Source organism: Dromiciops gliroides, chromosome 4 (genome assembly GCF_019393635.1).
Source record: "Dromiciops gliroides isolate mDroGli1 chromosome 4, mDroGli1.pri, whole genome shotgun sequence".
Classification (NCBI taxonomy): Eukaryota; Metazoa; Chordata; class Mammalia; order Microbiotheria; family Microbiotheriidae; genus Dromiciops; species Dromiciops gliroides.
This window is the reverse complement of record NC_057864.1, coordinates 338,731,677-338,747,688: the sequence shown is the minus strand read 5'-3', so window position 1 is coordinate 338,747,688 and position 16,012 is coordinate 338,731,677. Positions and strand designations below refer to the sequence as shown.

Below are 16,012 nucleotides of genomic sequence, written 5' to 3'. Positions count from 1 at the left end.
CTCATGAAATGAGCTTTCCACAGAGGTAGCTACTACGCAGGTTAACATCTTTATACAAGTGGCAAACCTAAACAGAGGTGGCACAAACAGAAATTCTAGGGACATTTTTAAAAAAAAAGAAAAAAAGCTAAGGATACAATGTTGTCCATGGTTTCCAGTAACCCAGATGCTTCTATCTACCCCACGTCTCCTAAGTGGTTTCTGTTTTTCTTTACAAGGTATTCAAGTGCACCCTTCCAATTTTTCCTAGACTCCCAAGTACATGACAAAACAAGGCACTGTTAAAAATCTCAAGTTTATTAAACTGAGGCATCACCATTAAGAATGCTGGAATTGGAGCAGTTAGGTGGCGCAGTGGATAAAACACTAGCCCTAGATTCAGTAGGATCTGAGTTCAAATCTGACCTCAGCCATGACACTTACTAGCTGTGTGACCCTGGGCAAGTCACTTAACCCTCATTGCCCCCCCCCCAAAAAAAGAATGCTGGAATCATAGAATAAAGCATAGATTCTAGTCCAACCTCAGCCACTGGACACAACCCCGTTTCCATACATGTAAAATAAGGTAGATAGTCCAAATTCTCTCTAAGGTGCCTCAAAGCTCTCTCTAACCAACTCCATGACTACGTGGTGGTCACAATCTCTTATCATGTCACTTTTCCAGGGCACCAATATCAAAGGAGATCTATCTGTGGCCCTCTTGGGCCTCACTGAAAAGGCATAATGGAGAGAGGATGGAACTTGGGAGTCAGATGATTTCAGTTCAAATAATGATTTAGGATACATGTGGCCATGGACCACGGACCAGACCAGTCTCTTAGCCTCTGAGTCTGTTTCCTCAGTACAATAGGAGGTGTAGTACTGATGTGACAGGGTTGTTGGCAGGATGAAATGAGATAGTGTATATTAAGTACTTTGCAAAAACTTTGTAGCACTCTATAGGATGTCCCAAAAGTCTTGGTACAGTTGTAAGTTTGAATAGCTTACAGTTTTAAGATTTAATAGCTTAAACCTGCACTAAGACTTTTGGGACGCCCCATGTAAACATCAATTATTGATAGCAAAGCATTACTTACTATAAATGTGACTCATTATTTACTTGATGGCTACATTCCTGAAAAGTTGCTTATAAATAAAATGTTGCTTAAGGGGAATCATATTTTAAAGTCAATAAGGAAAATTAAGAACTAAAGAAACCTGCTAGTGGATCTATTTATTTTGGTAATAATACTTTTTTTTGCTTACTCAGAGGACCATAGAATCTTAGATTTGGGGCAAAAATAATAACAACAATAGGTAACATCAACATAGCATTTACTATGTGCCAGGCACTGTGCTAAGGGCTTTATAATTATTATCTCATTTGATCGTCATAACAAACCTGGGAGTTAGGTGCTATTATTATCCCCATTTTGGACCAACCCCCTCATTTTACATATGAGGAAACTGAGGGACAAAGAATTTCAATCACTTGGCCATGGTTTCCCAAGCAGAAAGTAACAAAAGCACTTAGGTCTTCTCACTCCAAAGCCAGTGTGTTCTGCACAAGGCTCTTTGGACTTATTTGAGTTATCCGATTTATTCATTCACTCACTGAACAAATATTAAGTACCTACTATATGCCAGGCACTTTGCCAGGTACAAATCACAGTTGATTAAAGCACAGCACAAGGGTTGAGGGCAAACCATGTTGATATTACAAAGGAGCAAGATGCCAGTATAGTCACAAAGGCCACATTTTCCCCCTCCTTCTCTTCGGGTAGTTGATGATGATGTTGGCTCTGGCATCTTTGAAGTCTTCTGGGACCATTAAAGAGTCTGATATACTAATTGAGCCCCCGAGGATGTCCAAGTATCATTTAAACTCTATGATGTATCATTTCGCCAAGAATGCCATTGGGTTCTAGGCCCATGCCCTTTTTTATAGCTCCAAGTGCCTTGAAGACTCCACTTATGACATCACTACATTCCTGATACCCTAGGTCATTCTGATTATTCTTATTATCCCTCTCCAATTTTAAAGTCCTGGAACATAGCCAACCTCACATTATAACTAAGGTCATAATACACACACACACACACACACACACACACACACACACACACACACACAGATCAGCTATCCTTAGTCAATATCACACACATATAAATGTATGTCTGTGTATTATATATGTATATACAAATGCATATTAGAAAATACAGTCCCTATTTAGAAAATCTAACATAATAATAGCTGATGTTTACACAGGGCTTTAAGCTTTGCAAAGTGTTTTACATAATCATCTCATTTCTGTCTTACAACAGCACTATAAGGCACTATCCCCTTTTTATAGATAGGTCTTTTTGCAGGCTCAGAATATTGAGTGAATAGTCCTCCAGATATAGGATTAGTGTTAGGGGTGGGAATGGAAGCCAGGACTTGCTGCCTCTAAGGCCTATACACAAGCTACTAGCCACTGCTCATCACTTATAAACATGGAAAAAACTTAGCTTACCTAGAAACAGACAAATCCATATAGATCAGTCCACTAGATGATGGGGTGATAGTAGAGGTGCTGCTTAAGCTGTAGTTTTTGAATCCCAGAAGTGAGCTCCACCGGAGCTGACCCAAGAAGGAAGGCAACCATATTCTCAAGCAATTTCTTTAGAGGGAACCAACAAGACGATTAGGCAAAGGAGAACCGAGTGAAACAATTCCAAGATGCAATCATGCTGAAATAATGCTGTACTGATGGAGACATCTGGGACACAGTTATGACTAATCTCAGAGGATAATAATGGTAGGCTGGCCAAAGCCCTCAGCTAGGAGTCAGGAGATCTGGGTTCTAGTGCTAGCTCTGCCACTAAGTAGCTGAGTGACCTTGGGCAAGTCACTTATCCTTCTCTAGGTCTCAGTTTCTTCCATCTGTTACATGAAGCAGGGTAGACTAGGAATCAGAGCTGTGTCATGCAAAAGTCTTGCCACTTACAGGCACGGATTCTAGTCCCAAACCATAAGATCAAAGATTTAGAACTACAAGGAAATATAGGGGCCATCTTATCCAAACCTCTTATTTCATAGAGGGAGAACTATATCTCAGACAGCTTAAACTGGGTGGCAACATGGATATAGCCCTGGGCTTGGAGTCAGGAAGTTGTGTTTTTCAGTCATGTCTGATTCTTCATGACCCCATTTGGGGTTTTCTTAGCAAAGATCCTAGAGTGGTTTTGCCATTTCCTTCTCCAGCTCATTTGACACCTGAGGAAACTGAGGCAAACAGGGACTCAGGATCACACAGCTAGTAAATGTCTGAGGCCAGATTTGAACTCAGAAAGATGAGTCTTTGAAAGTTCTAGCTTTGGTCTAACTCTAAAACTCTTACACTTACTTTTCCATCTCTCTGCGTTCAGCCCTTTGAACAAGCAGGACAATTAACTCCTTTTGGTCTAATTGCTACAAGAATAAATGGCTGCTCCTGTCAATGGACTCCATTCTAAGTCCTCTGTGGCCTAGTCAAGAAGACAGGAACATATTCATTCAAGCTGGGATCAAAAGACAAGAGAAAGTCCACAGAAATAAATAAATAAATAAATAAATAAATAAATAAATAAAAGAAAGCACTGAAGCCTTTCCTTCTCTTGTGAAAAAGCAATGCTCCTTGGAGACAGACAGAGCTGCATCTTATAAGCAAACAGGCATGGGACTGTCGGGTTTGTCTTTTCTAGAGGAAGGCAGCATAGTATGGTGGGAGGAAAGCCTTGAATTCAGGAGTCAAGAGACTAGAGTACTTTATACACCAGCAGCAGCAGCAGCTGATATTTACATACTTCTTTAGAATTTATAGGGGGCAGCTAGATGGCGCAGTGGATAGAGCACTGGCCCTGGATTCAGGAGTACCTGAGTTCAAATCCGGCCTCAGACACTTAACACTTACTAGCTGTGTGACCCTGGGCAAGTCACTTAACCCCAATTGCCTTACTAAAAAAAAAAAAGGAATTTATAGGGGCAGGAGCAGCTAGATGGCGCAGTGGCTAGAGCACCAGTCCTGGAGTCAGGAGTACCTGAGTTCAAATCTGGCCTCGGACACTTAACACTTACTAGCTGTGTGACCCTGGGCAAGTCACTTAACCCCATTTGCCTCACTTTAAAAAAAAAGAGAGAGAGAATTTATAGAGGCAGCTAGGTGGCACAGTAGATAGAGCACCGGTCCTGGAGTCAGGAGTACCTGAGTTCAAATCCGGCCTCAGACACTTAACACTTACTAGCTGTGTGACCCTGGGCAAGTCACTTAACCCCAATTGCCTCACTAAAAAAATTTTTTTAAAAGAATTTATAGAGCATTCCTACACCACCAGCAGCCCTTCCCCAATGACAACCCTGGATGGTAATGGACTTAGAGAAATTCAGTGATTCCACCAAGGTCAAACAGTTTTAAGTAGTAGGTCAGGATTCAAACACAATCCCTCTGACATCAAAGTAAGGACAGTATAACCCTGAACAAGTCCCTAAATTTTCAGTGACTTGCTAAAGCCTCTTTTGGCTTCAAATTCATATGAAGTAATAAGGTGAATGGGCAGATAAGTAGTGCCCAGTACATAGAGCAGCCAGGCCTGGAGTTAGGAAGACCCAAGTTCAAATCTGGCCTCAGAAATATTTTAGTCATGTGACCCTAGACAAGTCACTTCACCTTGTTTGCCTCAGTTTTCTCATATGTCAAATGAGTGGAAGAAGGAAATAACAAACCACTCACTCCAGGATTTTTGCCAAGAAAACTCCAAATGCAGTTACGAAGAGTAAGGCATGAGTGAAAATGAATGAAATAAGGTCAATAGACACATATTTTCTCCAACTACCCCCTCCAGCAAGGGCAAAAATCTGTTCTAGATCAGAGATATCTCTATATAGGAGGAGCTTGGGTCTATGCCAGCTCCAAATAAAAGAGTTTCAAACTAAACTGGGCTATGGAAGCTACCCTTATATCAGCCCCAAATCCCCAAGGGCATCACGAAACTCCACCAGCTTCCCTTTGGAGCAAATCTCTGGAGTCAGAAGACCTAGGTACACATCCCACCTCGGATGCTTAGTACCTATATGACCTCAGTCAAGTCAGTAACTTCCCTGAGCCTGAGTGCTCTCACCTGTAAAAGGAGGGTGGGCAAAATGGCTTCTGAGGTTCCTTTCAGATAATGATCTAACTTTCTATCTCAGCTCCTGAGCCTGTTGGGGTCCAATCTACTTTCCAAGGTCCTGGTTTATAATCTACCTGGCTCCTGAGAATAGGCAAAGTAGGGTAACTCTAACCAGGACTTCTGACATACAGGTTGCTGTCATCACTGGAGGATGAATGATTGATGGTCTGTTTTTCCATCAAAGAATAGCAACAAACTATATACCCAGGAATAGGAACTGGACCCTGGGAAGAAAGAGTTCTCAGAACCAGGCTGAGCATGCTATATGTGGCAATGGGTATGAAGTTAATGACTAATTTATGTGGCTGTTTTCTAGGCCACTAGACATAAACCAATAGCAGAATCCATATAGAGTACAGTGGATTTGGAGTGCGAGAGCATGCTGAACGTTGAGTTATAGAACCTGAGTTCAAATCCCTACTCAACCAGTTAATAAACCTGCATCATCCTGGCCAAGTTGCTTCATCTCTCTGGGTCTCACAACAAAATGAAGAGTGTTAGACTAAATGGTTTCTAATATCTCTTTCCAGTTCTAAATATATGATTTATCAAGGATTCTTAACCTGAGATCCATGAACTTAAAAAAAAAAAAACTCTGATAACTATTGTATTATAATTGGCTTCCTTTGTTATTTTTGTTTTGTTTCTGTGAGGCAATGGGAGTTAAGTGACTTGCTCAGGGTCACACAGCTAGTAAGTGGCAAGTGTCTGAGGTCGAATTTGAACCCAGGTCCTCCTGAATCCAGGGCCAGTGCTTTGGCTTCCTTTGTAATCCCATATGTTTTATTCATTTAAAAACATTATTCTGAGAAGAAAGAGGTCTTTTGGCTTCAATAGACTGCCAAAGAGATATCTCACACACACACACACACACACACACACACACACACACACACACACACACAGACCCCCTTATTTAAACTGTATCTACTTGTCATCATCTTGATATTGATACCATTTAGAATAGCCTGCTTTCATGGGTTTGTAAAGTATTTACATGGCTTATCACATCTTGAAATATGTGTATCTCTTCTATATTTTTATAGTGAAAGGTCATTAACAGGCCAAAGTTGATCTACGCCTTGCAATAGCCACCTATGTCAAGAATGGGTGACCTACACCTGTGAAAAACTGATGCTGTAATGTTGAGTCAGAAAGTACTCAAGGCTTGTAACAAGAGCAGTCCCTGGTCTCTTTCTACCCCCTTCTCTCCACCTCCAGCCAGCAAGATTAGATAGCATATTTTTTCCCTGTCTTTGCACACCCTCCTCAAGGGTGACACCCACCAGCAACAACCCATCAAGTACATCCTACTAATCCCAGTTCCCAAAGCCATGACAAGCATGGGCTAAATTATCAATATCAATAATCAAACAGCAAAATGTCAATGGACACCGATGTAACGGGTAACTCTACCAAAGATACCAAAAAAAAAAAAGTCAACAGATGATAGATTTAGAACCAGAGGGAATCTTAAAGATCACATGGTCCAAACTCCAAATATTACAGCTGAAGAAACTGAGGCTCAGAAATGTGAAATGATTTGCCTGAGGTCATACAGGTACAGTGAGTCTGCCCTCCAGAGCCAAAAAAGGACTAGAGATACAGACAGGACCTGTACTATCAATTGTATAGGGAAACTTCTCTATTACCAATGTAGGTCAGCACCTTCTGGTCTCAGAGTTGATCACTATGAGGTTAAGTGACTTGCCCAGGGTCAGACAGTCAGTATTTGGGAGAGGCAGGAATTAAATCCAGGTCTTCCTAACTCTGAGTCACTCTGCCACAGCTGCCTCAGATACTGAGACAGATAGGACCTGGACCCATGATTTCATTGGTATGGAGAAGTCCTAACTCCCACTACCAACACCAATTTCCATTTTTGCTGCCATTTAGACAATGTTCTCTTAGTCCTAGAGATTATCCCACATGCTGGGAAATTAATCGACTTCCTCAAGGTCACACAACCAGTATAGATTGAAGGATGGCCTTGAACCCAATGGAAACAGAGAACTAGTCTAATCCTACAGTAGTAAGTGGCAGAGATGTGGTTTAAATCCAGGTCTTGATTCCAAATGCAGCATTCTTTCCACTATGTTGTCATACCAGGGCAAGAGAAAAAACAAGAAATCAAAGTCAGGATTAAACCCCTCTCCCAGGCCTAGATAGTGTATGCATGAGCAAGTTTGTAAAAATGAGACAGATTATTTTATACCCTGTCATCACAAAGCATTTTACATACATTATCTTGCTTAAAGCAACCCCATGAGAGTTAGTCTCCTAACCTATGGGTCAGAGTCCTATTTTTATTAGGGATCTGCAGCATTAGCTACTGGTAGAGAGGGTATATTATTAGGGTCCCTAGGCCTGCAGGCTCTTTTCAGGGAAACATTCTTACAATTTTCTATCATAGTCTCTGGATAGAAAGAGACAAAATTTCCAAGAACTAGGAGAAAGATGGATTTCCTCAACTGTCCAAATGGATATATCTTACAACTTTCAAGTGGGAATTACAAGTAAAATATATATGTTTCTTTCCTTTTTAAAAAAATCTGACTACATAAGATTTTTTTTTGATGGTCACTTTCTTAAAGTAGAACTTGCCTCAAATCTCAAAAAAAAAAAATACCCTCTATGGCTCCACTTCATGTTCCATTAAGGAGGTAAGTCCGACAGTAAGGACCTTATGTAAGTTAGGGGCTTGAAGATCAAAGGGCACAAAGGGCCGGTTTCTTCATTTCATAGGTTTTCGACACTGCTCACAAAAGAGGAAAAACAGTCCCCCTAGTGTACTGCTGCTGTAGGAAGAGGAAGGAGATTCGTTGAGAATCACTGACGAGTGCAGCACTGCTAAAGGAAATTACAAAATAGCCTTTTGGCAAGAAATACCAAGCACAAGACAAGCTTTAGACATAGCCATAAGCAGCCTTTTGGTGAGTTACTTTAAAGCAGAGTCGAGTTCACATTTTGGAAGCAAAAAGAAAATTATTCTAACTTTGTCACCACAATTACAAAATACACACACACACACATTGCACAGGACAGTTGCACTGAATCACCTTCCTTCATATAGTTCTTTGAAATAAGACCAGATGCACTTATTTCAAAGAGGACCGGACATCATGGGTAGAAATAAGCAGGGGGGTGAAACACTCATTGGTTTTGCCATGTCTTGGAAAAGATTCCAAAGGCACATATATAAGGGGGTCTGTTACACACACACACACACACACACACACACACACACACACACACACACACACACACACACACGGTCTCTCCCAGATCCATCATCACTAACCACTCCCATCATCAAACATGCTACATCTTTTTTATGCTAAGGGAACCAAGATGGAAAACACCACACTGAATAAATCCTGCCCCCAACACTCTAAAAATGAAGAGAGAATTAGCGAACTAGGCTTTTCTCAGGTAAGTCCTGCAGTTCTAGAAAGCATGCAGTCCTGGGAAGAATAAGACTTAGCACTGCTGGCTTCTATTTTAACAAACCTTTAAGTAATGTCTCAGTGGAGGATGAGAATTCTGCTGCTGAGTATGTGTGCAGATCAACTCTAATCTAAATTCAAGGAAATGATCATCCTTCCTTCTCTTAGCCATACTCAACCTGCATTTCTCCTTTAAGATCATACTAAAGGAGACCCTGAGAGATAGCTATCACCTCAGTGGGAACAGTGTACCTGAGCTCATGTACAACAAAGCCATCCAGGGCTTCCTGCTTCTGACAAAATGAGACTTTCTTTTGCCAGTGATGAGAATACCCTTTTATTACTGAATAAGTATCTAGTATCCAGCTTTCTATGTTGAAAATTATCCTTTTATTACCCAACATTTTTAAAGAATCTATATCTTTGCATATATAAAAGATGTAATTTCACTCCTCAGACATCCTTAAACCTACTGGCTGAAATAGTGGCCAGAATTTTTTTTTTACTAAAAAGGCAAAAATATATTTTAGTCAAGCAATCCCAACCTATTAATAGAGTACTTGGCACACAGTAATTGCTTAATAAATGTCTGTTGAATACTGAATCCAAGAATCCACATTATTTGCCAAATCGGAAGCAAAGCACAGGATTTAGTTACAGGCCTTAAAATTTATCTATCCCAATCATTATTAAGGAAAAAAGACTTTTAAATGTAAAGTGTTTCTTAAAGACAAAAAGTAGATAATGGAATTTATGATTTCCATATGATTTCTTATTTGTACACATGAATGTTTAGGGCTACTGTTTCAAACAAATTAATTTTCTTTATAAGGTATACCCACTTTGGCTTTTGTGGTATTTTACATATAGGAATAAGGGAGGCTAGAATTCTATCCCATTTTCCAGGATCATTTGTGTATGTCAAGAAAGTAATATAAGATGAAAATAAATAACTGAATTTTAATTTCCAGGCACAGACATACAAAGGTGCGCTCTCTCTCTCTCTCTCTCTCTCTCTCTCTCTCTCTCTCTCTCTCTCTCTCTCTCTCTCTCTCTCTCTCTCTCTCTCTCTCTCCCTCTCCCTCCATTCCTCCAGAATGACTAACCCTACTAGGAATCAAACTCTTGAAACCTGGATGCCTGGAAATAGGTCACAATTAGTTCCTGACCTCTCTTCTTTCCCTCCTTTTCCACCCACATAAACACACACACACCCCCTCCACCCGCACTGGCTGGAAAACCAAACTGAGGCCACTAGTCATACTGAATTGTTCAGCACTTCTAGGCTCAGTTTCAAAGAGCGCTCCCATTCAAAGATTTGGTAGTTGCTACCTGGCTTCATCTTTTAATGAAAGTCATTTTACAAAAACTTTTGAACTACATTACCTCCCCATGGTCTCCAAGGATCAAAGTTTTCATGTGTTAAATTCACTCTAATTCCCAGCTACCTGTTGCCCAGAAGTAGAATGTCCACATTTGAATGAAAATAGTCAGAAAGTCTTTCACTCTATGAAGGATGCTATTAATATGATCTTTCAGTTTGGAGTATTTCATAATTTATGAGTAGACATGGGAGATAATCGTAGGAAATGAGAAACCATGAGACAAAATATTGGTTGTGATCCAATATTATAAAGGTCATGACTGAGATGACCACTTCTATTGGAAATTTTAAAATTGTATATTAAGTCTCAATTTGTAACCACTTAATCGAAAAGAATATATTTTTGCATATATGCTATCAAAGGTAGGTATTAGATAACTATAGATATTAAAAGGTTATATTACTCTAGTATCCTTAGAATCTTAGAAGAGATCTTAAAGGTCATCTAATCCAACTCCACGATTTACAGATAAGGAAACTGAGGTACGGTGCAGTTAAATGATTTGGCCAAGATCATAGTAAGAGCACCAAAGTCAAAGCTTTTCCTCCTGCACTGCCTCTCTTTGGCTTGGCTTATTAATCTTAAAATCATAGGGAGGGTGAAAAACTCTGCAATTAAATTCCAACTAAAAAACAGCCTAGTCTGAATTCAAAATGAAGAACAGTTTTTCAAGCCAGAAAAAATCAAGAAAATCTTCCCACCTTCTCAAACTCCCAAATCTTTAGTTTCTGGTCCTGTAAGCTCCAAACCCTTCCCTTGTAATGCTAAAAAGACAATGAACAATAGCCACAGAATGGCTTCTGCCACCCACTCGGAAAGTCAGTCTTTTAAAGGTACCCAATATTAGCATTTGGAAGAAATTGAATTGCTCATATCTCACCTCTTTTGGAAATAGCACTAGTATCCCACAATTGACATACCTTTGTAAAGCTGTTACGCCACTCAATATTTGGTAAAGTAGAGGAATATACTGAAGGAGACTGATTCATGGGTTGGCTCTAAAACTAGCATTTTACTTTTAAAATCTGTGAAACAAGGCCTTGACAATACCTTCCAGGCCAAAATGCGGGTGCCTTAAAAAGTCAAATTGAAATATAATTTTCTTTCTGGTCATGTCTTTCTCCTAAAATGGATCTTCTCTCAATTTAATCCCTTCTCAGACCTCAACCTTTTAAGCTTTCTATAGGAAGCTTGGGAGACAAGATTCCCAAATATAAACATGGGAAGGGAAGAGGGTTGTCTCTTTTCAAATTAAAAAAAAAAAACAACCAAGTTCTACATATGATCAAAGAATCTGGAATTGGAAGAGATCTCAGAACCTCTTTAGTCTAAGGAAGCTAAGACCTAAGTTGTGGTTAAGTGACTTGCCCAAGGTCATACAGGTAAGCCCCAAAAAATCAGGATTTGAACCCAGGCCCTCACCTATGGGTACATTGTAAAGAATGCCTGCTCTCTTGCTACCAGAATTCTTGTCTTTCTTCTGCAGTGGATGCCCTATGAAGTTGGGGAGGGAGGACGATGGTAAGAATAAAGGAGCAACCAGCAGACACAGAGTTAATTTCTCTAGATGCCCAACTGCAGAAAGAGTCATTACATCATAGGCCTCTCTACACCTCCCTCTCAACCACGTGCCCGAAGCCCCAAGAGACCAAAAAAGAACAGGAGTCTCCCTCTTCCCGGTTCATTTACAGGTAGAAGCCATTATCCAAGTCTGTCTCTCTTTGCTCTTCTGCCCGCCACCAAGGCGTCCTTGCTCCATCTCACTGATAAAACGTTGGAGCTCTGGCGTAGGCATTAAAAGCACTGGGACGGGTTCTGAACTAAGTCCAGACAGAAGATAAGTGCTGGACAGGCTGGAAAAACAAAGTCAGGTTGGGGAACAGGGACAGGCTACGCAGCCTCGGATAAATGGCCAAGTTCCTAGTGGTCCAAGCCTTTCCTTCCTGCACAAAAGACTCGTTAGGAGGCACCCCTAAAGCAATATGCATTGCAGATGAATAAAGAAGGTAGTCGAGAAGGAGAACCCAGGCCAGGAAAGGTTTAGACTGGGATCCAAGATTTCTCTAAATACTTCCTTCTTTTTTCCCCATAGAATTTAAAGCTTCCACAGGTACAGCACGGCACGGTTGCTATCTGTACCAAAACTTAAACCTAAGGGCCACAGGTTGTCTCATCTGATCAATGATGCTGTGCCAAGCTACTACATACACTCATTATCTTCAGGAAAACAAGTACTGAACTCCGCAGTGCAAGGAACCCCAAATCCACCTTTTCCTAATCTATGTCCTTAATATCTACCCGGACGCTCTGGGCGGAACACACTCACACACACACACACACACACACACACACACACACACACACACTTTCTTGCTCTGTCAAGTCATCACCAAATGAAGAACGCCCCTCACAAAGTTGGCCCTCTTCCCACCTACCTGCCTCGGCGCTGTCCAGGATATTCGACAACATCCATCTTTCCTTTCTTAAACTCCTGGGTATCCCTCCCATTACTCTTTAACCTCCCCCAACTCCAGAATTCGTCCCAGCAATCCTTTCTCGATTCCCCCAATCAATTTTCCCTGCGCATCAAAATCCCTTTCCTTCATCCTCACCAACACCCTCCCCTCGAGCATCCCATAGCGTTGCTGCACCCCATCCCCTCCCATAGTAAGCACTGCACCCCATCTCCTCCATCCTCCGCTCTTCATAAGAGTAGGAACCTACCCCCCCCCCCATTTGCAACCTCTTAAACTGGCTCCGCAACCTACGAAAGCGCTCGGGAAAGTACTAAGGGCTTGCACGGCCGTGCATCCCTCCCGATCCCACCTGGGGGGCTAGTCCGTACGCACCTTCCAGCCCGCGGAGCTGTTGCTGTCGCCCTTATCCTTGAAGTAGGGCACGCAGCGCACCATCCAGTCGTAGATTTGGGACAGGGTGAGCCGCTTGTCCGGGGAGCTCTCGATGGCCCGGGTGATCAGGTCGGCATAGGACAGGTTTCCCCACGCGTTCCTCCGGGAGGAGCATTTCCTCGGCTGCCCCGAGGCCCCGCTCGCCCCCTGTTGCTGCGGCTGCTGCGGCTGCAGCTGCGGCGGCGGCGGCGGGGGCAGCGGCAGCGGCGCCTGCGGAGGCTGCAGAGGCGCCTGCTGCCCCCCGCTCAGCACGCCTGCCCCGGGGGGCGCGCCGGACCCCGAATCCTGCCCTCCAGGGGCCAGGAGCCGGGCCGCCTCCTCGGGGCGCAGTCCCGGGCCGAGGACGCCGCTCGCGCCGCCCATGGCCATGGCCGTGCCGGCTCCGCCGCCGCCCCCAGGGGCTCCGCAGCCTCCGTCGTCGTCTTCCTCGTCGTCCTCCTCCTCGGGGATCATGGAGTCGGCGGCCGCTTCCCCCGAGGGCTTGGCCGGGCTCGCCTGCAGCTCGGGCCTCTGCAGGGGCCACGTACAGGAGCGGGGCCGGCTTTGGGGCTCGAACTCCGGGTCCAGCTCCACTTCCAGCGGCGAGAGCGGGGCCGGGGAGGACGGCGCCTCTGCCATCTTCGCCGCCCGGGCCCTTGGGCTGCCTTTTGCCTGCTGCTGCTCGCTCCTTCGCTCTCTCCCTCGCTCGCTCTCTAGCTCGAGCGGTGGCTCTCCTCCTCGCTCTCTCGCTGGGGCGGGGTAAAGTGGGGGAGGGAAGGAGGGGAGGGGGGGAGAACAGGCTAAGGGATCAGGATCGTTGCCTGGGGGGTGGGGGAGAAAGGGAGGGAAATGGGGGGGAGAGTTGGTTATCCTGAGCTGGAATGAAGTCCTCGGCGGACCTTTACTGCCGCCGCCTCCTCTTCCCAGATCAGTACCTCGCCAAGCCAGGGGAACAGGCAGACCTGGAAACGTCCCTTCCCGTGAACCTGGTAGAGCGAGCGACTCCCAGTCCAAAGCAGCCGCCGCCTGAGGGTGCGGGGGGGGGGGGTGGGGACAATCGGAGGATTAGGCACTGATGGGGCAACCCCCTCCCCCAGCTGCGGTCAGATAGGCAGGTCTCTCCTGGACAAGGTGGCTGGGGCGTGGAAGAAGGGAGGAAGGTAGGGCGGAGGAGGGAGGGGGAGGGGTGGGGGTAAGAGGGAGGGGTGAGGGGGAAGTGAGGAGGTGGAGGAGGAGGGTACTGGGGAGGGAGGGTTGTCCCTTTAAAGCTAGGAGCAGCCAAACGCAGTTGAGTGGTGCAGCTCCGTGCCTGCTCTGCTACTGGGAGTGTGTGTTTGTTTATATTTCACTCCATGCAGATGCAGAAGTGCTTCCTTCAGTGGCAATGGAAAGAAAGTCTGTGGCGTCTTCCGATCTTTCTCGGACCCACACCCTCCCACCGACAAGGAGGCACCACACCACGGAAATTACACTGTATCCATCAGAGAGCAGTTCAGGCTTCTTTCTTGCTTCGGCAGACGAGGTTTGGGCTCTTGCATTACCACAATGACTTTTTCCCCCAGTTCCCTTTCTCTCCCCGTTTCGACCCAAAGGCCGGGGAGGGTTAATTTGCACCTAAATTCATGCCAGTCCAGTTCGAGCTACTTTCAAAAACCAAAAGAATAGAACGAAGGCTGTTCGCAAGAAGCTGAACTGGGCAAGGAAAAGCCACTTTGGTGTTTGGTGTTTTGCAATGTTCTCGCTGACGTCGTTTGCCTCTCAAGAAAAAAAAAAAAAAGGCAAATCAAAGCAGAAATCTTCCAACAGGTCTGGAAGCTTCAAGTCTCCCCTAAGGCTGCGAGAAGATACAGGACTAACACATTCATAACCTCCTTGCTCCTGCTGCTGCCATCTTGACAGTTCCCCCCCCCCCTTCACTCAAGTCCTTTAAAAACACTAGAAAGAGAGAAAGCGGAGAGGGAAGGCGGGGAGGATTGGGGGAGACAGCGGAGGGGGAGAGAAAGACAAAGTCAAGGGGAGGGGAAAGGGAAGAACCTGAGCTTGTTCAAAAACAGATCCGGAGTCACAGGAGAGAAAAGCAGCAACCCCGTTGCATAGTTCCTGTGTCTACCGCGGCACCTTCCCTTTAAAAACGGTGAAGGAGAAAGCACAATTCTGCACGTCTCCCAAAAATACAGAAAAGAGAAAGCGAAGAATCTGCGCGGGAGAAGGGTTTAGGCTTTTGCTGCTGTTTCTCCTGCAGCTTGCACGGGCAGCCTGTCACCCTCCACACTGCTGACTTCCACATTCCTTCTCCTAACAACCAGCAGCAGCAGCAACACAAAGTTATAGACACACGCAGGGAGCCTCAACCTAAGCTGACAGCAGACAGGTCCCCGCCCAGGGGGAGGGAGGACCGAGAAGGCAGGCAGCAGGGGGGAATGTGTGTCTGTATGTGTGCGTGCGCGCCCACGCTGGACAAGGAAGGGGAGGAGAAAGCTCGAGGGGAACCTGGAGCTGAGAAACTCCGTTGAGATCTTTATTAGAAGGATCGTTCCCGCAAGAGCAAGGATAATTTAGCTTGCAAGCTAACGAGTGTCAGTCTGTCTCCTGCCAGTCTCTCTCCTGCCGTACTTTCCAAGAGCCAGGAAACTAAGACCTATAAAATTGTTTTGCTTTTTGGAAATTTCATTCAGGACTTCCGTGGAGCTGGGTACACAAGATGCAGTACAGTTGGAACTCACAGTTGAGAGCTCCCTCGTGTGCACTTTGGAGGAGATTCAGTATTCACGTCCTAATGAGCTCCAGAAGAGATGAAAGATTTGATAACTGCTCTTTTCCTTAGTAAGACGTTGGCTGAAGACTTGCAAGAGTGATTAGGCCGGGGGTGAATGGATTAACGACATACACAGCATGACAGCATGAGGAAGAGATTGCAACTCGAACGAACTGACAAATCCTTTGATTTGATGTGGGAACCCTCTCGGGCACACACGTAGACACACAAAGTAAACTTGTCTCCCCAGATGGTAGTTTATACACAATCGGTCATGTAGAAAAGTAAGTTTACTTTTCATGGGTTGTATGGCGGCAAGAATGGGGTGAGTGTGAGGGACGCAGGGAAGCCAGAGAGGAACGAAGTAAA

The 16,012-nt window shown here is 44.4% G+C and overlaps 1 protein-coding gene across 1 annotated transcript in view; it reads right to left on the bottom strand.

Moving 5' to 3' along the window:
- FOXO3 (forkhead box O3) overlaps positions 1-15,752 on the bottom strand; it is a 178,078-nt gene extending 162,326 nt beyond the window's left edge. The window contains exon 1 of the mRNA XM_044002001.1: positions 12,850-15,752. Coding sequence (XP_043857936.1) covers positions 12,850-13,527 — 678 coding nt within the window. The 5' untranslated portion in view covers positions 13,528-15,752. The remainder of the gene's footprint in view (positions 1-12,849) is intronic.
- Between the last annotated feature and the right edge of the window lie 260 nt (positions 15,753-16,012).